The 26805-nt window shown below is 40.4% G+C and overlaps 1 protein-coding gene across 6 annotated transcripts in view; it reads left to right on the forward strand.

Moving 5' to 3' along the window:
• ATE1 (arginyltransferase 1) overlaps nt 1–26805 on the forward strand; it is an 84810-nt gene that overhangs the window by 26810 nt on the left and 31195 nt on the right. For all 6 annotated transcript variants that reach the window (XM_057417302.1, XM_057417306.1, XM_057417301.1 and 3 more), the window contains 2 exons: nt 1890–2071; nt 6270–6369. In XM_057417302.1, coding sequence (XP_057273285.1) covers nt 1890–2071; nt 6270–6369 — 282 coding nt within the window. The remainder of the gene's footprint in view (nt 1–1889; nt 2072–6269; nt 6370–26805) is intronic.

Consider the following 26805-nt stretch of genomic DNA (forward strand, 5'->3'; position numbering starts at 1 on the left):
CACAGACACAGCATTTATTTAACTTCAGAAGACTTTGCTCTGAGTGAAAACCTTTTCCCATGTTGGCTTAGGCTGTCTTTTTTAACATTCATTAAACCCTGTGTGTAGAGTTCTTGACAAAGAAAGAAAACGTGGTTTAACTGAAACTTGCTTAACCAAGTGTGTGTTATATTATCAATCACATTTCCCCTGGGCTTGCAGGAGATGATTCACTTTTTCTGTCACCCTAATGGCTGAGAGGAGAACTTGGAGACAATCTCTTACTTGACTGTGTCCCAGCTTTAAAGTTTTGCTTCTGACCACAGGATTTCATTTGGCTCTACTGAAAAGTTATGGATACGGTATGAAACCATAACTGTTGAATAAGTAGGCTTTGCCTGAATGAGAAGAAACCCAGTTGCATACACTGCAGACTGAGCTCTCAAACATTTGATTGTTTCGTTTTTCCAGTATTGGTAGTTCTACATCTAGTTTTCTGCCCTGTAACTGTATAAAAATGCAAACCCTTTATTGTATGGTCTTTATTTTGGGACTTCTTTGTTGGGGAAGTCAGTTGAACTGATTTTTGTTCACGTGATTGATTCCTTTTGACACATGTGGTACCAATTAGAATAACTTCCACTGCCCATCATCTCTTCAGTCTGCGCTACTGTATCAAAATACTTGATTAAACCCACCTTCTGTTGTTGTAATGCAAAACAGTTGGTAATAGTAGGCAATATTGTCAGATTTATGGAGTGAGAAGCGGCTTTCTGAAGATCTGGCAATGCAGTGAAAAACATGACTAGATGGATAATTAAGTTGAACGCAGTGGAATTTGGGATTAAAGTAAACTTGACGTGGGAGAAAATGGCATGCCAAAGTTGGTTGTGTAATACAGTTTAAATTAGAAGATCGTTTTCTTCTTAATTTGAAGCATCAGGTTTTGGCTCTAGGTGCTTTACCCTGTCTGGAGACATACTTCAGTGCACATCCAAACCCACAGCGCACAACAATAGCGAGTTCCTTAGGGGGTTTGTAGAAGATGCTCTGATGTGGGCTGACAAAGAAGTTCCACAGATTTGCTTGCAACACAATTCCAGGTGCTTGGATAAAAGGTGTTTTGTTGGTCAGGAAGAGTACAGCTCAGAGTAAGCTGATCAGTTCTCTTTATAAATGCTTTTCTCAAGCAACTTTAGTGGCCTCTCTGACAAACTGATTTTTCCAGTGCTTGAGGACATGGGGGAGAGAAACACTGAGGTCCTTGCTGTGACAGTGTCAGAGGAGCCAGGAAGCCAGAGCCTGCCTTGGGAACAGCCAGCGCAGTGAAATGTCTGTATTTCACCTTTCTGCCTTAGGGCTTTGTCTCTTGTAGGAGAGTAAGGAGGTCAAAGAGTATCTGCAGAATTTGTGTGTAATAACGTGTTAATGACTTGATGAATTGCATTGTTTTATCATGCCACTACTGTAAGTGGTGGATGGCAGGGGCTATTTGCAGATTCCTGGCTGGTAGGATTGCTGCCCAGAGAAGCTGTGGCTGCCCCATCCCTGGCAGTGTTCAAGGCCAGGTTGGACACAGGGTCTTGGAACAACCTGCTCTAGTGGAAGGTGTCCCTGGCCATGGCAAGAGGTTGGAACTGGATGAGCTTTAAGTTTCCTTCTGACACAAATCAGTCTGGGATTCCATGATATGTAGAGTTTGCCCATCATAAATACAGCAAAGGTCACAAATATGAACTACTGTTGTTTTACCTGCTTCTCAAAGTCCTATTTTCCCTTTTCTAAACACAGACAGAAGGAGTAATTTCTTACAATATTTATTTCTGTGTTAACGCTCTTTCTCAAATCAGTTTTTATACTGAGAGTCTGCCTGTCAGACAATCACATCCCTCTTCATTCTTTTTGCTCAGGCAGAGAATGCACCAAATGGACCAGAATGTGGCTATGGCTCTTTCCACCAGCAGTATTGGCTGGATGGGAAGATAATTGCTGTTGGTGTCATTGACATCCTGCCCTACTGCGTGTCCTCTGTCTACCTGTACTATGATCCAGACTACTCTTTCTTATCTTTGGGAGTCTACTCTGCATTACGGTAAGAGGACTTTTTTGTTATCTATAATAGTAAGAATTGATACTTGTTCCTCAACTTGAGCTTTTATTTCCAGTCTAAGCACTGGTAATAGTAAAGTATTTGTGGTTTATTTATATTTACTTATTTCTTATTAATTCTCTGTGGTTGGTTGTATTCCAAATACGCTTGTAATTGCCATCCTTGGACAGGGATGGATCTTTCTAGTTAGCTAAATACTTTTACAGACTAAGAAAACACTCAGAAACAAAATACCCAGTTCTTATTGCCCTTGCAAATAATTTAGTATTGCTTGGTCTCAGCAGGAAAAGCCCCTGTTTTGTTTGAATAGAAATAATTTTTCCTTTGACCTTTTGCTTAGCCTAGTCACCAAATGAAATGAATCACTTTTATAGTTTTATGCACATAGTGATCATAAATAAGAGAGTACCTAAAACCTGTTGTCTTCTGAATTAGTAGTCTCCTGTTGTACTAGCAGTAGTACTTTCAGGTATGTTAATCTCATTATCTTTGTCTTCAGAAAGCCTGATGGGACAGAGTAATCTTATGAATGTTAAAGCCTTAAATTAACTATCAGTCTAGTCATGCAAAACAGTAGGGGTTGTGGGTAATGCTTTTCACTGTGAGTAAAACTTGTCTGCTAAACCTCAAGTTCCTATTCTTCTTCCATGAGCAATTTTACGATTTCATTGTTATTACAAAGGAAAAAAAATAACCCTAAAGAGTGGAAATATTTGTGCATCTCCAGTGGTCTGTGTCTAAAAGTCTGAATTATCACTTTCCTGAGGCATTCAGTGGCACTGGTGATTTTAGAAGATTAATCAAAATTAACAAATTTACGTAAAATGTTGGAACTCCTGTGAGTTAGAATTGGGTTTTTCTGTCAATGGTCTAGATTTTTAGAAGTGTTTTATTAGATCTTTTAGGATTTTTTATTTACATAAGCTAGATATTACTGCCTGTAAGAAAGCTGGAGAGGGGCTTTGGACAAGGGCCTGTAGGGACAGGCCAAGGGGAATGGCTTTAACCTGCCCGAGGGGAGACTGAGATGAGCTCTTAGGCAGAAGCTCTTCCCTGGGAGGGTGCTGAGGCACTGGCACAGGGTGCCCAGGGAAGCTGTGGCTGCCCCATCCCTGGCAGTGTTCAAGGCCAGGTTGGACACAGGGGCTTGGAGCAAGCTGCTCTAGTGGAAGGTGTCCCTGCCCGTAGCAGGAGTTGTCGCTGGATGAGCTTTAAGGTCCCTTCCAACACAAACCAGTCTGGGATGCTGTGATATTTGAAATTAGACTGATTATTAATTTTTCCATGCAAGAAGAGCATACAGCATAAAAAGTCAAGTCCTTGTAAGAGAGTTAGCTTTTAGTATTTGTACATATCACATTACTTTATGTAATAATAGACTGACATAATCCCTGCTTATGAATTCTTGAAATGATTTTGAATTTTCTACATAATAAATTGAGAACTTTGTGGGCACAACATGCGTGAATGGCTCAACTAGAGAAAAAGCAGCTTATAAATTCTGCAGCATTTAAGGCAATAAAAACGAGTTCCCAGCAGTCTTACGGGGAGCCAGTCTTGTTCCCCTTTCAAAAAGGGGAAAAAAGCCTGGAGAGCTAGGGAGGATTTAGGAAGTTGCAGAGGAATCTGATACCTTCAAAGCTGTTGCCAATTTTACTCTGAGGAGGTTAAACTGCATTGCAGTGCTGTCACTTCCACTTCATGCTACTCTGAGAGTTTTTGCTGCTGAGTCGTAGAAAGGATGGGATTTGTGGATCATTTTGAACTATGTAGGCATGTAAGTAAAGAATGAGGGGCGAAGAAGCTACTTGTGAAGTAGCAGACTTACCAAAGGAAAAACAGTCTTCAAGAAATATTGAGTGATTCTTATTCTTCTTTGCATGAAGAAGTTAAACCTTCCCCTTGCTACCTGAAATCATGAGTCGTAGACAAGCGTAATACTCATCACCTCTAGTTAGCAGGAGGACAAATACTTGAACTACTTTTGCAGTTGGGTTATGTAGCACTGAAATACTGTCTGAATTTTGTATTGATGAAATGAATACAACTTCCTCCCTAGCTGATAACTCTTGCCAAGCGCTAACAGCCATCATAATTCTTTAGATGTGTACCATAACCTAAAGCTTTAGAAAAAGAGTAATTGAAAGTCTGTAGTCTCCTTTCCATAGGAAAGATTTAGGCAGAAAGAACACAAGTAGACGTATGTTACACCATACAGTGACACCTCATCACTGCTCCTGGTGAAAAATAGAATCATAGAATCCTAGAATGGTTTTAGTGGGAAGGGAGCTTAAAGCTCATCTGGTTCCAACCCCCTACCATGGGCAGGGACACCTTCCACTAGAGCAGGTTGCTCCAAGCCCCTGTGTCCATCCTGGCCTTGAACACTGCCAGGGATGGGGCATTCACAACTTCCCTGGGCAACCCTTCCAGTGCCTCACCACCCTTACAGTAAAGAACTTCTTCCTTACATCTAACCTGAACTTCCCATGTTTCAGTTTAAGTTCATTGCCCCCTGTCCTATTGCTACAGTCCCTGATGAAGAGTCCCTCTCTGGCATCCTTATATATATGGATGTAAAATGGAGTTAGAGGATGCTCTTGCATTGGATCATAGCATATGCTTCTGAAAAGCAGAAAGAGAAGAATGTTTTAGCACTCTCCTATTCACCTTTGCCTGGAGTGGGGTTGGCTGAATAGATAAATGAAAGATAGTGCAAGAACTTGGGTTAAGAGTCCTTACCTAGAGAATATCACTGAAGGCTGTAGCCCATGCAAAGACATTGGCAGTAGTTCTAAGCTTTGGTATCGTGCACTAATTCGCTGGCCTAAAGCTTTGTTGCCTATGGTGAGACTTGTTGCTGCAGCCCAATTTTTGCCTCGTTACATTATGGTTTACTTTCTCTTCTGTTCAATTTGAGTCTTTTCATTTTATTAGATCAGATACTTTATAGTCCAATGGGAAAGAGTGTTAGGAGGCTTTTGAAGTGCAAAGATAATTTTCCCTTTTAGTGTTCCAGCTTTTTGAATTGCAGAAAGGTATTTAATTAGGTCCAGGATAATCTGCATGAGACAGTAAGCTTGTTTAACTTCATGCCATGTCTTAAAGATTATCTGGATGAAGTGCATGTTTGCACATTTTGGTAGTACATAAATCCAGTTTCTGGAACCTGTTCTTTTTACCTGGATTTGCAGATACGGAGTAACTTATTTCCAGACATTCTCCACTTCTTGAAAAAATTTATATAGTTACAGAGTTAGAATGAACTCATGATGGTCTCAGCAAACTAAATGCAACTGAAATGTTAGGTTTTCAGTACCTTTAATCATCCTGCTAACTAAATATTAAGGGATAAACCCCTGAAGTATTAGTGTATGCTCCATATATGCACATGCTCGTACTTTCTTATCCCTTCGACATTGAAAGTAAGAACCAACATTTATGTTTTAGCAAATCTGTTACAAAAGTGAACTGCAAAGTTGCAGATGCTGTAAAAGTTATCATTATACTGGGAACACTGGCTGAATCTTTGTGATAATGCTGCTTTCCCTGTGCCAGTAAAATCGAAGCAAACTTATTTTGGAATAAATTGACACTTCTGTTTCAGAATAAATGGGAAAAATCACACAATCAGACATGGGGTGGGTAAAAAATACCTTTTGTTGCATAAAGATGGATGTTTTTACATGTAAATTGCTAGGATGCAAGTAGTTGAACAAACAAGAAGCTGATCCTTGAAACTTGTTTTTTAAATATACACTGGTGTTTGCCTGAGCTACGTTAGACAGTCTGTGTGCAACTGCTGGGCCAGTTCCTGTAGAATTCCAGTGCATATGAACATTAACAAGAAACCTGTTAAATAGAGGCTCTTACTGGCTTAAAAGTCAAATAAGAGTGACTAAATTGACAGGACAAAACACAAAACTGAAAGTATTTTTAAGCCTGACATGGTCTTTTGCATTTTAGTGATGTGTTTAGTTGTGTTTTATGCATCAGTTTTCAATGTATTAACTTCTTCAGCATTAGGTCTGAGTTGCTCATCTTCACTCTTTCTTTCACAGAAATCTAGTCCTTTAAATAGGTCATGAGCCAGGCTGCTGTGAAGTATTTCAGTATGAAGAGGTAAAAGGAGTGTAAGGATTGTATTCAAAAGTAATTAGTCTTTTTTTTCCTTTCACAGAGAAATCGCTTTTACAAGGCAACTCCATGAGAAAGCTCCTGATCTCTGCTTTTATTATATGGGTTTCTACATTCATTCATGCCCCAAAATGAGATACAAGGTAACGTGTGATCTTAACTTCTTTCCTTAGTGTACTGTTAGTCAAAGCTTTTGACAGTGTTCATAGTAAGTATAGAGTTTTCTAATTGTCAGTTTGGATTTTAATGTCAACTTTCTATGGTTAAATTTGAGCATTGGTCACTATTTAACTTGGCTTCCAGTTTTTTTTCTCTTTGTCAAAATTTAGCTGCATGTGGTATTTATTACATGTTGGCTTAAAAGCAGTTCACATGGAGAGGTTTTCAAGGCTGTCAGATGATAGTTTGTCATTTGATTACCTGGCTGTCTCATGTTTACAGTATATTCTCCAGTTTTAGGTTTACATACCTGTGGCAGTGCTGCTTGGTGCCTATGGGGAGTGATAACGTCTTCCTGGTCTTGGCTGTACTTGGGCTTCCCTCTTTGGTTTTTTATTGGAGAAAGGGGACTTGCTCTGCTGATGAAGCCAGAGACAAGCTGGGCTAGCAGCAGTTCTGAGCCAGAAAAGCAGATTTTGGGGGGAAAGGGTCAGGAGAATCTGCAGGACATTTAGAATAACCGATCTATCACCAAACCTCCTTTGTAGGTCCTGTGAGCTTCAGCTTTGTTTAGACCTGAGACACCTAAAGGTGTCTCTTTCCTCTGTATTTTTTGTGACCATTATGAATGTGGTATCTTTTCTTTGTAAATATATCGTTGCTTTGTGACTATTATGATACAATTTTTAAAAGGGCACTTAGTGACAGGACAAGGAGGAGTGTGTTTATACTGAAAGAGGTTAGATTGAGATGAGCTCTTAAGGAGAAGCTCTTCCCTGTGAGGGTGCTGAGGCGCTGGCACAGGGTGCCCAGAGAAGCTGTGGCTGCCCCATCCCTGGCAGTGTTCAAGGCCAGGTTGGACACAGGGGCTTGGAGCAAGCTGCTCTAGTGGAAGGTGTCCCTGCCCGTGGCAGGGGCTGGAGCTGGATGAGCTTTAAGGTCTTTTCCAACCCAAATGAGGCTGGGATTCTATGATTTTTCAGAGTACTGACCATTGATAAATATTTGAACACTTGCACATAACCAAAATTCCTGTTAATAATATGGAAAGATGCATGAAACGTAGAGTAAGAGGTGCAGTGTTTTCATTTCCTTTCCCCCCCCTCGTTAGGCTAAAAGTCTGCAGTGCTTTCAGCTAGTTTTCAAATAGCCCCAAAATTGTGAGGTTCGTTGAAGTGATGATTGTGACACAGCATTTCAGCTTTATTGTGGCCTGCAGTACAGGTAACCATGATGGTTGAGTCTTCAGAAAATAACAAACCCCTACCTCTCCTTTTGCTAGGTGTTTGTCTGTCCTTCCCCCCCACACCCCTCTTTGCCAGCCTGAGTTTATCATCTCAATCTGCTGGCCAAAGAAAGAGGATATTAAGTTTTAAGAGAAGGATAGTGGGTGAGTTGGAAAACACTGCCCCTTTCATCTAAGTCATCTTAAAGGCTATCATATCACCAACTTGAACCAGCTCTGATTATTTGTTCTACTCTTTGGAAATACTTAAAAGTTTGGGATTCTTTGTTCCTGTGGAGACACTGCAATTTAACATCCCTTGTCTGTTCTACAACCTACGTAGCTCAAGACTTGTGAAAAGTATGCATCTAGTTTACTAGGGCACAAGCAAATCTGAGAGACAAATCTGACTATAATGGGAAAAAGCATCCCAGTTCTGAAAGCTGTCATTGCTAAGAAGCTTGGGTTTGAGTCTTTTGTAGTAAGTTTTAATGAAAATGTGAACTTCGGAGACATGGATTAAACATAGCACGTGTCGGAGGCAGTGTATTAAAGTAGCCAGCAAAAATATGAAGATTAAATGCTGTAAAATTGAGAGCTGACCTCAGCAGCCACTATGTATTTGTGTTATATCCCAAGCATAAGAGGGACGTGGAGCAGTTGGAGTGAGGCCAGAGGAGGCCACAAAGATGCTGCGAGGGCTGGAGCAGCTCTGCTCTGGAGCCAGGCTGAGAGAGCTGGGCTGGGGCAGCCTGGAGAAGAGAAGGCTCCTGAAGGGGAGACCTGAGAGCAGCTCCAGTGCCTGAAGGGGCTGCAGGAAACATGGAGAGGGGCTTTGGACAAGGGCCTGTAGGGACAGGGCAAGGGGAATGGCTTTAACCTGCCAGAGGGGAGACTGAGATGAGCTCTTAGGCAGAAGCTCTTCCCTGTGAGGGTGCTGAGGCGCTGGCACAGGGTGCCCAGAGAAGCTGTGGCTGCCCCATCCCTGGCAGTGTTCAAGGCCAGGTTGGACACAGGGGCTTGGAGCAAGCTGCTCTAGTGGGAGGTGTCCCTGCCTGTGGCAGGGGCTTGAACTGGATGAGCTTTAAGCTCCCTTCCAATACAAACCAGTCTGGGGTTCTGTGATTATATATTGTAATGTGGTGTCTTTTCTGTTGAGCTTGTTCTGTTGAAAATAATTGTATCAACAATGAGATTCTCGCAATTCTTCTAGTTTTTATTCTCAAATAATGGAAATTGAATAAATTGTAATGGGAATATTGTAACATGTTTTTTCTATTATTATTATTTTCTCTACAAATGATGAGAATTTCCGGGGCAGGGGATGGGTAGAAGAAAACCTATACATATGTATTTAGAACACGCACAATAGAAAGTAATTCTCCATGCTGGGAAAGGAATAATTTAATAAATGAATTTCAAGGGTTTCCATGTTATTTTAGATTTCTTTTCCTGTGTATATTTGTTTTGCAAGTAATACACTTGAAAATCAGGTTGACACAAGTTCTGTAGGGTCACTTTACCCTCGCTGAAATAGTACACAGAAGCAAATTTTAAAGCTAAGCTCTGAAACGTGTCTGGGTAATGCTACAACTCCTGTGAACTGATTGGCAACGGGAAAGAAGGATGGGGAAGTACTGATGTTGTGAATTAAGTAATTTCAGTAGTTCCTGGTTGGCTTACGTGCATTATGTTCTGAAGACTTTGCTTTATTACAGTTTAATAGACATGTTGAAGGCTCCCTTTCCTTAATGATATTAGTGGAGAAGAAAGACAGGCTGTTGTTAAACTGATGTCAGGTAAGAAAAATAAATGCAGGAAAGAAAAGGAAGCAATTGGAGAGCTAAACACTGGTTTTACCCTTTGCTGGTAATTTTCTTTGCAAATTATTTGGCCTAGGATATTTAGAAATTGAGGCTATCATAATATCGCTTAATATCACATAATATCACTGCTTTATATAAGCAGTGTCTGATGGAGAGCACCGTAAGCAGTGTCTTGTTGAAGCACACATGCACGTTATCCTTATTTACAGTAAACTCACAGGATTTTGGAGATCTTTGAAAGTTTTCCTTCTTCTAGTCACAGATGGTGATCAGTGGAAATGCCTAAGCTGACATTTGCATTTGGTTTCTGATGGAAAAGCAGTACCAGACTGCTTCTAGCAAAGATTCCTGAGCTTGACTACTGGTTTGTACCAAACAGCTGTGTATCTTCAAGCTGATCAAACAGGGGTAGGGGATGAATAAGGAGCAGTGACTTTATGATGTTGATTTAAGCAGTTTGACAGTGTTCCACTTTGCATGGAGTCAAATTCAGTATTCTGTGCAAAATGTAGTTGGAATAATTGAGGAACTTTGCAATGAACTGTTGTACTCCCATTGCAGTCCAAGACTGATGCATTAATGTTGTGCACATGAGGACATAGCTGGATGTTTTGCTTTTAAGTACATATGGTTCCTAGATGGGAGATATAGACATCCAAGCATTGAAGCCTTTTTCTGCATAGGTACTTTCTTGGAATGCAAATTATAGACATCTCTTCTGGATTCTAACTTGTTTTGGGATGTGATCATATATACCAGTCACTGGGTCATATACAGGAACAGCTCAGATCACCTTGGTTGTGTTGGATGTTCTAAGGAGCTCCAAGGCATTGATAGAGTATTTTGTTGAAGTATTTGTTTTTAAATAGGGCTGCTGACATGCTTGTTCTGTTTTTAATGCAGTTCTTAAAACATTGCCAGTATCTTTGTCCTAGAACGTTTCTCTGAACAGTCACCTTTGATATGGCCAGACCATCCCACCAGTTGCCCATAGTGCAACAGCTCCATGCAGCTGCTGAGTACTTTTAGCCACCACTGAGCAGGTCAGGGAATGAACTGACAGTGAGTAATACACTATTAGGGGTCAGTGTGTGACGTTTTCATCTGCAGGTTTTTATTGCCACAGAAAGTACAATTTTGGGCATTTATAGTGCAGTGGAAGATTGGAGGCCTGGAAGAGGATCCTCAAATCAGGATTCCTGTGGCTCAGTAGCAGAATTTGAGGATTCTGAATTATGAGGCAGGAAGATGAATGGTTAAAAAGTTTAGCATCATAGAATCAACCAGGTTGGAAAAGACCAGTAGATCATCAAGTCCGACCATTACCCCAGGCCTGCCAAGACCACCACTAAACCATGTCCCTAGGGGCCTCATCTCTATGGTTTGTGAACACTTGATAGTGATTCTACCCCATGGAAGTGGATGATGCTTCTTAAAAAGGTTGTTTTTAAAAATAAAGGTTTTTTTTTTCTGACTCAACTATTCCCTTCTCTTTGTTCCCAAACAGCTTGCATTTGATTTCAATGTGATTTTAAAACGGTGATGGGGGAAGGGAATATATTGCAATATTCGGCTACTTTTTAGTTCCCAGCTTCTCCTAGATTTGTTCCCATTTATGGGTTAATATTTATGAACTGGTGAAATAAAATCTACATTAAATTGAGACAAAAGGATTTCTGTGTCCTATTAACTATGTTAATATGGAAAAATGCTATGAAAAAACCTTAAGCAATGGCTTTGTTCCATTTTTTTCCGGGTAGGTCAGGGTAATACAAGAATCAAATGGTTCTCTGAAGAAATTCATGACCTTGTGGTAAAACTTCTCAGGCTCTGTTAGATGTGGTAGTTCTTATGTTGGAAAACAGTCTCCTGGAACATTTTCCTAGACTCATAAGATGCAAAGTCTTTTTCCTAATGCATTTTGGAGTGTGTGATAAAATCTTAAGTATAAGAAAGTATTTTACTTGAGGATGATGTTGGTCTCAGGCTTGCTTCTGATGCGTTTAAGGACTGTATCTGTACTTCTTAATGCTTTTCAGTTAAAGGCATTTGTTTCCATGGAGTTATAGAAATAAAAGAATCCCCTTTAGTGAACAGCCATATTAGAGAGATGCTTGAGAGGCTCTTGGCCTATTTTTCTATACTGATATTCTATTTTATCCCACATCTTTGCAAGTAACAGATGTAACTGCGTGGTTTAATGTTACTAAATTCACATTCTCCAGTTACTGCGGACTCCTTGAGAATCCCTTCTGTACTTTCTATTGCAGTTCTTTCCTATTGATTTTGAGTTGTGGTGGGTGTCACTAAATAGATCTTGGGTTTGTGCGTCTGGTGTAAGCAGTAAGTGAATTTGCTGTTGTGCATTTGTGATGCAGACCTCTGTGGACCTTTAATCAAATTCTCCTCTAAGTTCTTGTGTTGGAGAGGATTTGTTGGTGGTGTTTTCTGCCTGTGTTTCCTTAGTTCTGAGTTTTTTCAGTGTCAATATTTGCATGCAAACAGTGCAATTGGAGCATGTATTGTTACTTGTTTTGGTCAACGATCTCCTTTCCCTGAAGCCACTCCACTAAGCCTGTAAATAACTACCAGTGTACTTTGAAGTACATAACAGATCTAATGTCTTCTTGCTGTGTTATCTCTGTGTACCATTTTAAGACCATTCTGTGATGTGAAGAGGTGTTTTGACTGAAATCTTTATCCAGACTTGTATGCAGGCCAAAGTAAATGGAATTATTTCAAACAGTCTCCTTTGGTATCAAGGCATGGCCAGACTTCAGATAGACAGAGTACTATAAAGGGTTCTGAAATGTCAGAAAAGAAACAAAAGGCTGATTCAACTGTGATTAATCATTCTTGAACTAAATACCTCGGCCTGACTGTGGTCATAAGTGGTGCCCCTGGAATTTTATGGCGCTCGAGAGCCAATTTCTTTGGCTGCTTTCAGGAATTCCAGCATCACAGCTCCTACAGCAGTGAAACGCATCCAGTGGTAGCCTGGGTTCCGCGTCCATGGGATCCACAAAGGTCTGGCTTCTGACTCTTTCACATTTCTGACTGTGGAATTAACCTTTTCAATAAGCTTGGGTTTGCTGTGTCAGCTCGACTATGTGAGGGAAAGAGGCTTGATGTGACGTGACTTCACGTGATCCTCAATGATTTTGGGGGTATAAGCACACACCGTTAGGGTTCTGCCACTGAGTTTTGCAAGCTGTGTCACTAGTTCCCCACAGAAAGAGCTGGCATTTCTATACCTCCATGTGCTCTTTCTGTTCAGCTTGTATTGAAGGTGCTACCAGCTGTCAGCCTGCTTTTCTTACTGATACTGCTATTTACCTTGAAATGGGAAAACACAATAGGCTAAGAGTAGATAAGCTCTGGAAGACTGGAGCTGTTCTGCTCAAGTCTGTTAGCACTTGTGCTAGTGGTTTTTCCAGGATTAATTTAGTCAGTTTATAGGAGTAAATCTGCATTCAAATTAATACAAAAATTTTTTTTTGCATATAAACAGGTCATAAATAGTCAACTAAATATTCTGAAGAGTCAGTACTTGTTAGCGAGAGCCAAGTTGTTGCTTGCAATAACTTGTAATTTGGTAATAAAGAACTGAAATATTTGGGTTGCAAAACCATTATCTACTCTTAAGAAAGCAATAAAAGTTTTGGCAACACAGTGGTTTTGCTCTTTTTGGCAAGACTGTCGAAAACAAACAGCAAAGTAATGGTATGTTTTTGTCTTTGTTTATAATAATAATAATAAAATCCTGAAAAGTATAAATTGTAGAACTGAGGGGGGAAAATCAGTTTTTCTCTGTCTTGCTAACATGACTTTTACCTGCCTCCCTTCTTCCTTCCTTCCATTTCTTCACTGGAATCACAAGCTGAGATACTCCTCTACATTAGCATCATCAGCTAAAATTGATCATTCATTTCTTCAGAGCTCTGAACTTACCTCCTATGTTCCTTCTAATTATAGAATCAGTATGGTTTGCATTGGAAGGGACCTCAAAGCTCTTCTAGTTCCAAACCCCTGCCATGGGCAGAGACACCTTCCACTAGACCAGGTTGCTCAAATGGTTTTGGTTAGTAACCCAAGGAAGACTACTTTGAATTACATTGGAGTTTTGGGTGTTAAAACCCATTTTGATGGGTCTCATAAAGTGACTTGCCAAGACTTCCAAAAGCAGTTTGGAAGATTGACTTGGTATACATACATTAAATGCTTCTGAAAATGAAGTTGCCTTAATATTCTGTCTGGTTGTAACTAGTGCAAAAAGTCCTTATCTCTCTACATATACTTTATCAAATGTGTTTTAAGTAGAAGCTTGGCTGCTTTTTGGATCTCATAGATCATATATTCACAATTGCAGCGTCAGGTTGTGAAAACTACATTATTATGAGCATTGAAATGCAGGAATCTGGAGATGCTCCCTTCTGGAGAGCAGCAGCGTTATTGAATGCTGTCAAGTGGATTTCTCCTGAAAATATAATTATTAAAAGCAAATTACGAGTTTCCATGTCATTTTCATAGCAGGTAATGATAGCGAATGTGGTTACTTCTTTGTGTTCCCTAAGCTGCTGTTGTACCCTGTGTGTAGTTGTAAATTGCCATAGTTCTTCCTTTGTGCAAGTGTTGAAGCTGTGCTGTATTTCACACAGCGTTTGCAGGGATAAAACCAGTTGGAATCCCATTTTTCTACTAGGAAAAAGCAGAGGTCCCATCCATGGCTTTTATTCTTAACTTTAGTTTTCCTTTTAAATTGTTTGCAGTCAGGACTTAGGTTTTGGTCACTTAGAACTCTCTGGGAAAAATGTGAACGTGTGGCCAGGGCTTTATTTTACTAATGTCTGAAATGTGGATTTCTTTACTTGAAGTTTAGGGTGATTGAAATGTAGCAGGACAAGTGAAAATATATGTGTATTTATGCCTGATTGTATTATCTGTAGGCTTTTATCAGGCAGAAAATGTCTGTTGCACAGGTCTCTGAAGTAAATGAGTCTCTCATTACTGTAGTGCCCCTTGAGAAACTAGTGTCCAAAAGCAGACGTTTTGGGGTGTATGTTGTACAAGTTTCAATGGAATTGATCTGAATGTCATTGTCAGGGTGAAGTTGTATTTGTGAGGCAAGGCTTTCCTGCAGTTTCAGCTGTCTACCTGTAACCTTTTATTTGATGGGTCTTTGATTACAAAACAGATTTCATCAAGTTGAGTAAACTTTATTTTGGGGGCTTTACTTCTCTATATTGGAGAAAGAAATGCTATTAAGTAGAAGTAGGTCCTCTTAAAACTATTTGTTATCTTCTGTATGAGGCTTGGATCAGGTTACGTTATTTTCATGCAGTCTTAAAACCCCAAACACATCCCTCCACCCAAACCCAACCATCCAAAGAACTCCCAAAAGAGCCAGTTCCCGTAGAAGTTATTTGAGAGGAAGGTTCAAAGTGGCTTTTAAGTAATTCCATTACTGATTTAAATATCAGGTAATTTAAATATCAGACTCAAATATTGATGATTTACTGATTTTGATGATGATAACTTTGCTTATAATGATTTTGATATCTATCACTAAAGGATTTGCATACGATGGGAATATGTTGTGCATAAGGAGGTATATGTTCAGGTTTCACAGTTCAGATGTGATAGAGATGGTATTAACTACCTGCAAATGCACATCAGCAGGGATAAGTTCTACACCTTTCACTTGTTACAGGAACTTTGTTCACTTGGGATAACTTTCCTGTGGTGTTTCTTTAATAAATGTGATTTTGTTAATCTGTGCAAGGCTGACGTACACTAAAATCTAACCTTATTTTCATGAAAGCACAAGAATAAGAGGTGTGGTTTGTTAAATTATAGGCCAATTCTATACTGGTGGATGCTCTCAGAGTTATTAGAGGTAACTTGCCTGTCCCTGTGAAAAGGAGCGGCTAAAAAGATTTATTCAGGATCATGTGAATAAGCCTGTGGCAAACCCATCTTCTGCATGATACTAGCAGCTAGAGATTTATCATGTCTATGTCTCTGCATAGTCATAAATCCATTGCTTAGTGCTGACTTGTACTGTGTCTTACTTAAAGGCTTATTTGGGGGGCTCCATAGCATCCAGTAGCAATTAAAGTGAGAACTGTAAACTGAAATACAGAGACAAAAGAGCCGTAGGTTTTGTTTGGTTGATTTTTGGTTTTAGAAGGGGAATAATATATTCTTACAATTCATGTGTCTTTAATTTTTCTCCTTCATCTGAGGAATCACAGAATCAAGAAGTTGGGAAAGACCTTTAAGATCATCAGGTCCAACCACAGTTCACATTTCAGAATATTCCAGTTGCAGTTCTATAAATCCATTAATCCTTGCTGGTTAGTAAGTATAAGAATGCACAGAATTAAGTGTATTTCTGAAGTTTCTAATGAGAAAAATGAATTACTCTCGTGCTGCTTTGTTAGCTTCACTTCATTTATTGTTGATTTAATCAGTTTTGGATGGTTCTCAAACACTAGTTAACATTCTTTACTTCTGATTCTTGTCTCTCTACCTGCCCCTTTGCGGGGATTCCCAAAAGTGAATGAATTTGAATATGCAAAGATGGACATCTTATAATGCAAAAGGTTAAACATATTTATGAAGATAATGCTCTTCACTTTTCCTAACATAGTCTCAAAGTGAAGTTGTTCCCAGTCATGCCAGTTTTCAAGTTCTTGTGCTCTTTAAATCTGTCCCTGAAGTGCAAGTCATGGAACCACTGGTTAGTTTTATCTATTTACCACAGTTACGGAATCTGGCATTGCTTGGAGTATTGGATCTCTCATTTAACTTCAAAGAGGATTGCTGTTACTGTAGTCTTCCTTATTTTTGCAGTTTTGCTGATTATATTAGCTCTAATTAGGCAGTATTGTCAAGTGGAATTTATTTGGTCTGAAAGCCAGGAGCTCCTGCTTTTCCTGGCTCTGCTGTGTTTCACCTTGTGGTCTATACAGTAGGAGCTGGCTGACAAGTCAGTTGATCTCCACAAGAGATGTTTTTTCTCCAGTTTTCCAGGAAAGATTTAATGGTAGATACTTTAATGAGGTCTGGTTTTACTAAGACCTCGTTAATTTTACTGAGGTCTCAGTGCACTTCTCTGAGGTGTTACATTTAATCTAGATGACAATTTATGGTTTTGAATGATTATTTTCTTGGTCTGAGTTTGTTTAGCTGCTGACTGTACTGAGTCTCCAAGTGCATTAATGAGGTTCTATTTATTCTCAATCCTGATAATTCCTGTAAAGGGGAATGATTTGGAGCCAGGAGAGAAAAATGGAATCAAAGCAAAGCAGACTTCTCAGGGGCTATGGGGGATTATGGAGTCCATCCCCTTACACCAAAACAGGTTCAACTATGTGTTAACTTTTAAGACCCGTTGGACATTTATATGCCAGAGGTCTCGCTTGACAAACTTATACAGGTCTCCATGTGTCAGTGGCTGTATACATACATATTCGTGTGCTTCACATTCATATGCATATATATTCATGTGCTTTAGGGGGCCTATAAGGATGCTGGGGAGGGACTCTTCATTAGGGACTGTAGTGATAGGACAAGGGGTAACGGGTTCAAACTTAAACGGGGGAAGTTTAGATTGTATATAAGGAAGAAATTCTTTCCTGTAAGGGTGGTGAGGCACTGAAATGGGTTGCCCAGGGAAGTTGTGAATGCTCCATCCCTGGCGGTGTTCAAGGCCAGGCTGGACAGAGCCTTGGGTGCCATGGTTTAGTGTGAGGTGTCCCTGCCCCTGGCAGGGGGGTTGGAACTGGATGATCTTAAGGTCCTTTCCAACCCAAACTATTCTATGATTCTATGATTGCCATTGAAATGCTTTTCTTTACTGTCTGACCTGAACTTTTCTTCTGAAAGAATGCTACATTTTCTCTGCCCTACCACTGTGCACATAACCCCCCGTGTTATTTCTCTTCTTTTTGTAAGACCTCTTTCTTTCTAAACCTGATGTCCACCTTCATGTATCTTCCTGGCCTTCATTGCTAAAACCCACCCCAAGCACCCACCAGAAAAACCCTTTCTTTTTTCCACGTCTCATTTTTAAGTCATTCTTAATGCAGTCGAATGGATTTTCATCAACAGATGCATTTATGTCCTAGGGAATTATATGTAAAACTAGGCCTCAAATGCTGAGGTCAGCCTCTACCATTTACTTAAATAACATGAGTTATTTCCTTCATTGTGCCAAAGAAGATGGTAGGCTCTGGAGGCAAGGAGAAAGGGTGGAAGGGAGAAAACAATGGGAATTGTGTGGCTACAGTTTCAGAATGGGCTAAACTGGGACATGGGCTGAGGTATTTTTAGTGTCTGTGACTATGAAAGCACAGTTCTATGGGCTCTTGAATCTCTGATGTTCACTCTGGTTTAGCTAAGTCTCTGTTAAGAGTTACGTTTCTCTTAGAGGAGGGAATATTGCATCAAATGAGGTGGCCACAGCATAAAGGGGTTTATGGTTGTTACTTACAGTGTCTTTGGAGATCTTCTGGATGAGTTTTATCTTCCTTCTTATAGTAAAACATTATTTCATATCACAGAATGGTTTGGGTTGGAAGGGACCTTAAAGATCATCTGTTACATTTATAATATTATAGTAAATCCTGCAAATGGCATCTCAGAGAAAGTGATATATTAAGAACAAGCAAAACCCAGAACAAAAGGTGGAACAATACTGGATTGCAGATGATGGCAACCAGTTGTGTTTTCACACCACCAGCATATCACTGGTTGGTAGCAACCAGCCTTATTCAGATGAAAGTCATTTAAAATCAAATCTATGCTCTTTTTAATTGGTATTAGAAGCAGTAGTTGAAGTTGGTGAAGCCTGGCAGGCTCTTGCATGGTGCAAAGACTATCATGAGGGCCCTGGAGCTCCGAGAGATGGCACAGAGCAGGACCCCAAGCAGGAGGGCCAATGGAGAAGTATTTTTGTGACAGCTTCTTTAAAGCTTTTTCTTAATCTAATGAAATCACTTCCCAGGGGCTTTCAAAGGTTACCTTATTGAGGAGGCCTGAAGAGGCCTGGGAGCTTGGGAAACTGTTGTCTTTGAGTGTGAAATGAAAAGAAAACAACCACCAAACCCCCCTAAACCTCTCTGCTGTTTTCAGACGCTGCCCTGAGGTTTCTGCTTATCGTGCTAGAGAGTTAACCACTGCTGCAGACTATTTTGTTCAGTTGTTTTCAACTGAGTAACTGAACTGTTCCAAAAGGAATGTCTGAAACTGTTAAGAGCGATTATTTGCCGTGTTAGATGCGAGAAATAGTTTTGGGATTCTTACTACAAAGGTTTCAATGGAATAGCTCATCTTTTTTAATAGAACATGATACTGTTTGCTTCCTTCCCCTTTTGTTCGGAATCAAAATGTTGTCACAAATAACACTGAGATTGAATGACCCACCCCCCAAAAAAGGGTATTAAAATGGTCCCATTGTCAGCAAAATGAAGAAGAATGGGTTTGGGGAGCAAAAGTACACAGGAATCAAACTCTGTTTGTCCCAGCACAAATGTGCTGCTGTTCTATGAATGGACAGAAGACAAGATGAGCTTTTTGTTCTGCTGATCTCTTGGGGTTATTTATTTATTTAAGGTATTAAGGCTACTGTTCTGAAGGCCTGCTTAGTGCTAATATGCCCAGTACGGTTGATCTGTGATTTATTTTATGAATTACTTTTTTCCTACATTCTTTGCATTTTAGACTCTTTACCACTAGGCATTGTGTGGTGGTTATTCGTTGTTTTTAATGATCTTCAATTCAGGGGGGAAAGGAGAAAGGTGGAGGGATGTTACAGGATATTGCTGCTCGTTGCATCCTCCATGTGTGTCATACAGTGGCAATGAGGGACCCTAAGTACAATGCAGTAGTGCCAGCTGAGAGCCCAAGAGCCTGTCTCAGGTTCCGACTTTGCTTCTCGGCTTGGACAGTTTGAGGATCATAGAGTCAACAAGGTTGGAAAAGACCTTTAAATCAAGTCCAGCCATTCTCCAGCACTGCCAAGGCCACCACTAACCCATGTCACCGAAGGCCTTGTCTACTTCACTAACCTTGAAGGATAGTGAACACTTCCAGGGATGGTGACTCCACCATTGCTCTGGGCAGCCTGCTCCGATGCCTGAGCACCCTCTGGGGAAGGAATTGTCCCTGATATCCAGTCTAAACCTCCTGTGGTGCAGCTTGAGGAGGTTACCTCTTGTTCTATCACTTGATCATAGAATAGTCAGGGTTGGAAAGGACCTCAAGATCACCCAGTTCCAACCCCCCTGCCATGGGCAGGGACACCTCACACTAAACCATGGCACCCAAGGCTCTGTCCAACCTGGCCTTGAACACTGCCAGGGATGGAGCATTCACAACTTCCCTGCACAACCTATTCCAGTGCCTCACCACCCTCACAGTAAAGAACTTCCTTAGATCCAATCTAAACTTCCCCTGTTTCAGTTTGAACCCATTACCCCTTGTCCTGTCACTACAGTCCCTAAATATACTTGAGAGAAGAGACCAGCCACCTTCTGGCTCCATCCTCCTTTCAGCACTAAGATTGGGTAGGAAGTTCTGCATAAGGAGAAGCTTTGGGGCTGCTCCACCACAATTCCTGCTAAATTAGGCATGCCACTGAGAAAGGATTCAAAAGACAGCACTGGTGCAGCCTGAATTATCCCAAGGTACTATTTTATGTGTTTCTCTTCAAGCATTTTGTACTTCTGACAGAGCTCATTTTGTGAGACCTCACTGAAGCTTGATTTTAGAAGATAAACTGGTTTCTTTCACTGTGTCTGTTTTACTGTTTGTTGCTGATGAGTTAATGGATTTATAAACACAATATGATTCTCTGTTAGTGAGGGATGGTAAAGAAACTGAAGGTTAAATGCCTTGGTCACACTGATGACTGAATTGTTATCCCTCAAATGCCTGTACTAACAGCCCCACCTTCTGATGGAGTTTTAAATGGTAGTACGTTTACCTCCTTGTGATGTGGGAAGAAGTTAGTGTGATGATCCAACAAGGATACACTAATATTCCTGAAGCCACCACCCGTTAAAAAGCTGCAAACTGCCACTAAAGCCTCTAAAAGCTCTAGTATGCTACAAGCTAAGTTCTGATGGGCTTTCCTTAATCCTCTTGTCTCTCCGGTGGTTGCATGTCTTCAGAGCAACAACAAACGAAGCACCTTCTCCTGAGGGTCTCCTAAAGCTGCAGATGTTGTTCAATTCCTGGGATTTATGAACCCTTTCTGGGTTTTCAGCCAAATCGTTGGCTCCTGGCTGTGTTTGGGCTGTACACCACCAAGAGAAAACTTCCCTAAAGGGGCAGCTGGAGACCTTCTGCAGGGGAGGTGATGGAGCTGGAATGTGCCACGCTTCTGCTGATGCTCATCAGCACAGCAGCCTCCCAGCACCCACTGCACATACACTGAAACACCTTCAGAGGCCACCAAAGCTGAACAGGAGGCAGGGGGGTTTATAAGCAGTTTTGGCCACTGCTCTTTAGATGTGTCGGTCTAGATTAAACTGTTGTGTCAGTATTCATCGGCATATGATGCTGAGCATACAATTATTAATTATACTTTGGTCTCTATTTTAGAAATGTGTTAAAAAAGCATGGAAATGTGTGAACCTGCTTTTGTGTTTCAAGATACGCACGTACACAAATACAGTGTGGAGCTTTATGGACTTAAAATGAAGCAAAGGGATTGCCTGGGCTATTTTTAATCAGTTTGAGCTCTGAAAAGTGAGGACTAGGAACTGTTAGAACGTTAACAAAGTGCTTGATTCTTATAAGTGTATAAGTGAGTTCTAATTTTAATACTCCCCTTATCCTGTATTTGGATGTATGTTTAATATACTAATTCCAGCCCATTTGCCTTCAAACTTGTTTTCTTCTGTGAAGGTGATTAGAAAGAGAACAGTTTCCAAACATCTGGCGTTAAGAGAAAACTGAAGTGCTGATGTTTCAGCTCAAAGACTTTGGGGATACATAATGTTAAACAGTACGTTTTCCTAAAGGTGGAAAGAGACATTTGTGTACCTTTTAATGGTGGTAATAGAGACAAAAGCATAATAGCAGATCTGCTCTAGTCAACTATGAGAATAGTGTTGGGCAGTCTTACAGAGCCACAAGCATGCACGTGTGCATTTACATTGCTAATAGATACAAAAGCTGCATGCAGAATTACACTGCAGAATTTGCTACTCTGATTTCATTTTGTTCAGCTTTGTATAATAAAAGTTGACTTATTTGAAAATAATTGGAGTATTATAAATTTATTTGTTTACAGTTAAGGAGAAAGAGTTCATTAACATAAGGAGGTGTTTGAAAATAAATCATAGAGTCCTAGAATGGTTTGGGTTGTGAGAGACCTTAAAGCTCATCTGGGTCTACCCCTCCTTCTGTGGGCAGGGACACCTTCCACTAGAGCAGCTTGCTCCAAGCCCCTGTGTCCAGCCTGGCCTTGAACACTGCCAGGGATGGGGCAGCCACAGCTTCTCTGGGCACCCTGTGCCAGCACCTCAGCACCCTCACAGGGAAGAGCTTCTGCCTAAGAGCTCATCTCAGTCTCCCCTCGGGCAGGTTAAAGCCATTCCCCTTGGCCTGTCCCTACAGGTCCTTGTCCCAAGCCCCTCTCCAGGTTTCCTGCAGCCCCTTCAGGCACTGGAGCTGCTCTCAGGTCTCCCCTTGAGGAGCCTTCTCTTCTCCAGGCTGACCCAGCCCAGCTCTCTCAGCCTGGTCAATGTCAAACAGAGCATGCTAAAAGGGTGCAATTGTTTTTACTGTATTATGTCCTCAGGCAGTTGTTATTCCCTTCAAAGCAGCTTAACAAAAATTCAGAACATCTCTTCATCTAGCCATATTTTCTATGTCTTATTCCCACTTTTGTTTAGTGGTCCTATATTTGGATTCTTCCCCTAGTTAAATTTAGCATGGTCTCAAGACCTTGAAGCTTAGGAACTGGGGCTGTCCTCAGTATTTCTTCTGGCAAGTAATGCAGCTGCAGCCTGTTTTACAGCCTTGAGTGTTAGGTGGAGAAGAGGAACAGAAGCTGGTATGGGTTGAGGTGGCAGTTCAGATTCCTCTTTTGTAAGCATTGGGGTGTTTGGCTCGTGCAGCAAGTGTTTGCAGATGATGTAGGGGAACCATGATGCTTGATTGTTTTGCTTTACACACAACCACTTTTGGAGACCACATAGATTATTGTCTCATTTTGAGGCTGCTCAGTGCGATCAAGAATGGCTTCAGTTCAGAACTGGGGTTTGGGAGCTCCACATGCTGAGATGGTCCCAAGGTGAAGGGGATGCTCTCCTGCTGAGAACGGACTCCTCGAAGAGCACAGAGAGGCTTTGTTTATGAATCCTGCTCTCCCAGCAAACAAAGCCAGCTTGTGTATCAAACCCTGCACAAACAAAACGGGCCTAAAATTAGAATGCTTATTTCATGAGTACAAATCTACTGTGAAAATAAACAGTTTTAGGGACAATAGAAGAAACTTCTTCTAAAATGCACTTCTTTTGATGGCCCAGAATTTACAGACAGATACTTGTTGATAACTTTGTACAGATAGCTGTTGTTTTACTTGCTGTTAAGATTTAAGTTCTAACACATGCTTGGAACACTGGTAAAGTGAGCTTTTTTATTTATTTCTTCATTCTTTAATCTGCAGATGTAAGGGAGACAAGTAGGTTTGGATTTTTTGGCAGAGGTATGTTACTCTGTTCTCATAAATCGTAAGCACTTAAACACGGAGTTCTATCATTGTCTTATTTTAGCCTTCAGATTTCCAGTCTGAATAACATCTTTCTCTGTGTGTTAATTTGAATTTCTCAATAGTGGGTAGACTGAGATGAGCTCTTAGGCAGAAGCTCTTCCCTGTGAGGGTGCTGAGGCGCTGGCACAGGGTGCCCAGAGAAGCCGTGGCTGCCCCATCCCTGGCAGTGTTCAAGGCCAGGTTGGACACAGGGGCTTGGAGCAAGCTGCTCTAGTGGAAGGTGTCCCTGCCCATGGCAGGGATTTGGAACTGGATGAACTTTAAGGTATCTCAGAACTCAAACCAATCTGGGTTTCTATGAATGTTTTTTAGTCAAAAAATGAAGCTTTTACTGCTAAGCATTCTTGTGCTGTTTTCCCTACAACATTAATCCTTTCTATTATCCTAAACCTGTTGTTAACACTTCCTTGTGTATGTGTACCAGTGTTGTTGAAGTTTTCATTGCTAGGTTGTGTGTAATTCAGTGTTTAATGGCTAAGGGTAAATTATCTTGCTTTTACTAGGTGTTTGTATTGTTAGACTTAAAAATCATGCCAAGCTACCATATGTTGCTAAAAAGCCTTAAAGTTAATAATCTTGTACTGTTCTGAATTATCAGTTCAGTGTATTATTCCTTGTTCTTAGATGAATGGAAGAAAATAGAAATGAAAAAGGCTGGAGTGGCAGTTTTTCAAGTGACATTGTTTTTTCCAACATGATTTAGTTGCATAAATACTGTAAATGCTTTTGAAGATCCCACATAGCGTATCTTAATCTAAAGCCAGCATCCCCTTCTGAGCTCTTAATTAGGAGTATATTTCAACATGGGAATATCAGTGTTTCACGATTTGAAAAGCTGTCAGTTACTCTAGTATTTATTATGTCTTCAGCTATTCCACAAGCTGAGTCAGTAGCTGGGCATGAAGGTGAAGTATGAAATGATTTGTTCAGTGTAAGGCTACCATCAGCCCAGCCTTTCCTGCGTACATCTTGTTTTCTTGCCCCCAGAGCCTTGTCTGGATAGATTTCTGGCAAATTTCTATGTGTTTCTGGCTGAGTTTTTGGAAACTCCATTAGAAGAAGAAGCAGGACTTTGGGAAACTCCAGTGCAGGGCTGTGTTTGCAGTGGTGGTGTGATGGGTATGGGTGGTAATGCAGTGCATCGTGTATGTAAGGCAGAGCAGGAGAATGGGAACTGAGTAGCAGGAGTGCTTGGAGCAGCTTGTGGCTCATGGATGAGTGGGGTAAAGGCTTGAGTTTTGGAGCTGGCAGAAGAGAAGGTTTGGGGCTCCAGGGAAAACTATTTAAGGAGAGTCTTTGGAGAGACACCGGGAAAGAATGGGAAAGCTTGGACGCTCATGAGCACTGGTCCTTGCTGGGGAAAATGGCACAAGGTCTTGAAGGTAACCACAGAACAAAATGGCTGTAATGGGAGGTTTGATTTGAGGATAGATATACAGGCAAAGAATTGTCAAAAGCATTACAAATACGACGAAATTCCAGGGCAGGAAGAAGTGCAGGTTCCTGTACAATCTGTTGGTGCATAGTGGTGGACAGTTTTATCTAGAACCCAAGAACATACAGTCGAGTCAAGTGTGTGTTAGGCATCTCTAGAAAGAGTAAATTGGAGACTTCATAGATACAGTATGTATTTTTCAGGTATCTCATTACAGAATATACCTGCTTTTCCCTTTTGTCATCGTTTAGAATCACTGCTTTAAAAGATGAGGGAAAACCCAGATTTGAGTTGAAGTAAGTCATGAGTAAGGGTAGCAGGTGTAGTGCCTCTTTGCTTTTAATCATCACAAAGGATTAAAAAGTTCATTTGCATTGGTTTACTTCTTGGCACATCCTAATCCCAGTCAGTGTGTTCTAAAATAAGCAAAACCTGATGCACTCTGCCCTCACACCCATTTCTGTTGTGCTGGTGATTCAGTTCTGGTGCATGTTAATTTTCTGGCTGCCTGTGCAGTTGTACAGAAATATGTTTTAAAACACGCTCATTTTCGCTTACATTCTATCAATTTAATGTTATGTTTGGATTTCTTTTTTTCCCCTATTAAATAAACGTGGTCTGTAGTGTTTTTATTTTGATAACCAGATAGTAGTAGCCTCTTTGACAGGGCATTAATTTAGCTTCCCTGTGGAGCACGTCTGTAGGCTCCGTAGATGAATGCTGTTCTTTTAGCTGTGACTCCAGCTAGTGCAGTGTTAGTGAATGTTTAAATCTATTTGATATCAGTGTGACAGCTTTGTGTATGTCAGTGTAGAGTGAGTGTGATACTCTGCATATTTTCCCTGTGATTATTTCGCTTTATGTTAAACGTAAGAAAATAAACTTTAATACTTCATTTCATACGTTTAATTTAATGAAGTAAAAAAAAAATGCTCTCAGTTTACGGCAGCTCTTTGAGAGAAAGATATGGGATCCACATGTTTAAAGCACTCACTTCTCTTTCCTTTTTCTTTCTGTTCCTTTTCTCCTCTTGCTGCTCACAGCTGCCAAAATAAACCCCTTTTGAGATAGACCTAAGTCAACATCGTTGGTGTGTCTCTAACGAAGCATTCCTCTTGAGGCCCCTACTTGGGTTTTATCTTTTTGTCGTAGTTTTCTTTTAATCTCCCATTCCAAGTTTAATGCTGGGGTCTCCTTAAGAATTTCTGCTGAGATTTAAAGTAAACAAGTTCCATTTCAGTATGCATGCGATTTTTATTCCCCAAGACCTTTGTTTGTTGGGGTAAAAAGGCAACGTGTGTTACATTCTTTTTTCTGTAATACACTTGATACTGTTTTAAGTTGTGGAGAAAGTCGGCTAAAATGCAGAGAAGTGAATATTCATCAAATGTACAAGATGAACTCTTCTTTCTTACTGTTCTCTACTCAGACTTTCTCAAACTGTGCTGCTTTTGTTAGGATTCTTGAGTAGCTTTCTCTCTAAGTCAGATGGATGCTAATGTCCAGCTTCCAAAGTGTATCTCTGTGGTATCATCTTTGATTAGTTCCCGACTGGATTTTTACTGGCAATTTCCAGTAAATATTAACTGGTTTTATGTGATTTTTCTTTAAAATCACAAAGTCATGTTTTTTCTTGTGAATTTTTTGAACATACAACTGAATTCATAGGGAATTCAATAGAGAATTCATAGGGAATCTCAGTCTCTAAATATGTACAAATACACCCTGACTTAGAAACATTAGAGCCATCAGCGGTCTTGTGCTAATGTCACTGTTCTGCCAGGTTACTAATGCTGATACTAAATATTAGTAAATGAGAAGGATAAAATGGCAATATTTGAAGTTAAGCAATATTTTAATATTCTTGGTAACAACCTCTGGAATTCCAGCCAGGAATGTACAGTAGAGTTTTCCTGTAGGTCCCATCTCATATCGGTATCTCTTCTTTCTGTATGTCACAGTTTATATAGCAACATTGAAAGCTCATCTTAGTTTGAATAGCCTATTTTAATAAAATGCCATGTGTACTGCACAGATTAACAGATATAAAGAAAAAGGAAATGATTGGGGAAAAATAGGAGCCTTGGGAAACCCAAAACAGCAAACCAGCCACATCAGTAGTTTGATAATGTGAAAGTACTTAGA

This window comes from Pezoporus wallicus, unplaced genomic scaffold, assembly GCF_028554395.1.
Source record: "Pezoporus wallicus isolate ANWC-B61680 ecotype Strahan unplaced genomic scaffold, APGP_CSIRO_Pwel_v1 contig_8188, whole genome shotgun sequence".
NCBI lineage: Eukaryota > Metazoa > Chordata > Aves > Psittaciformes > Psittacidae > Pezoporus > Pezoporus wallicus.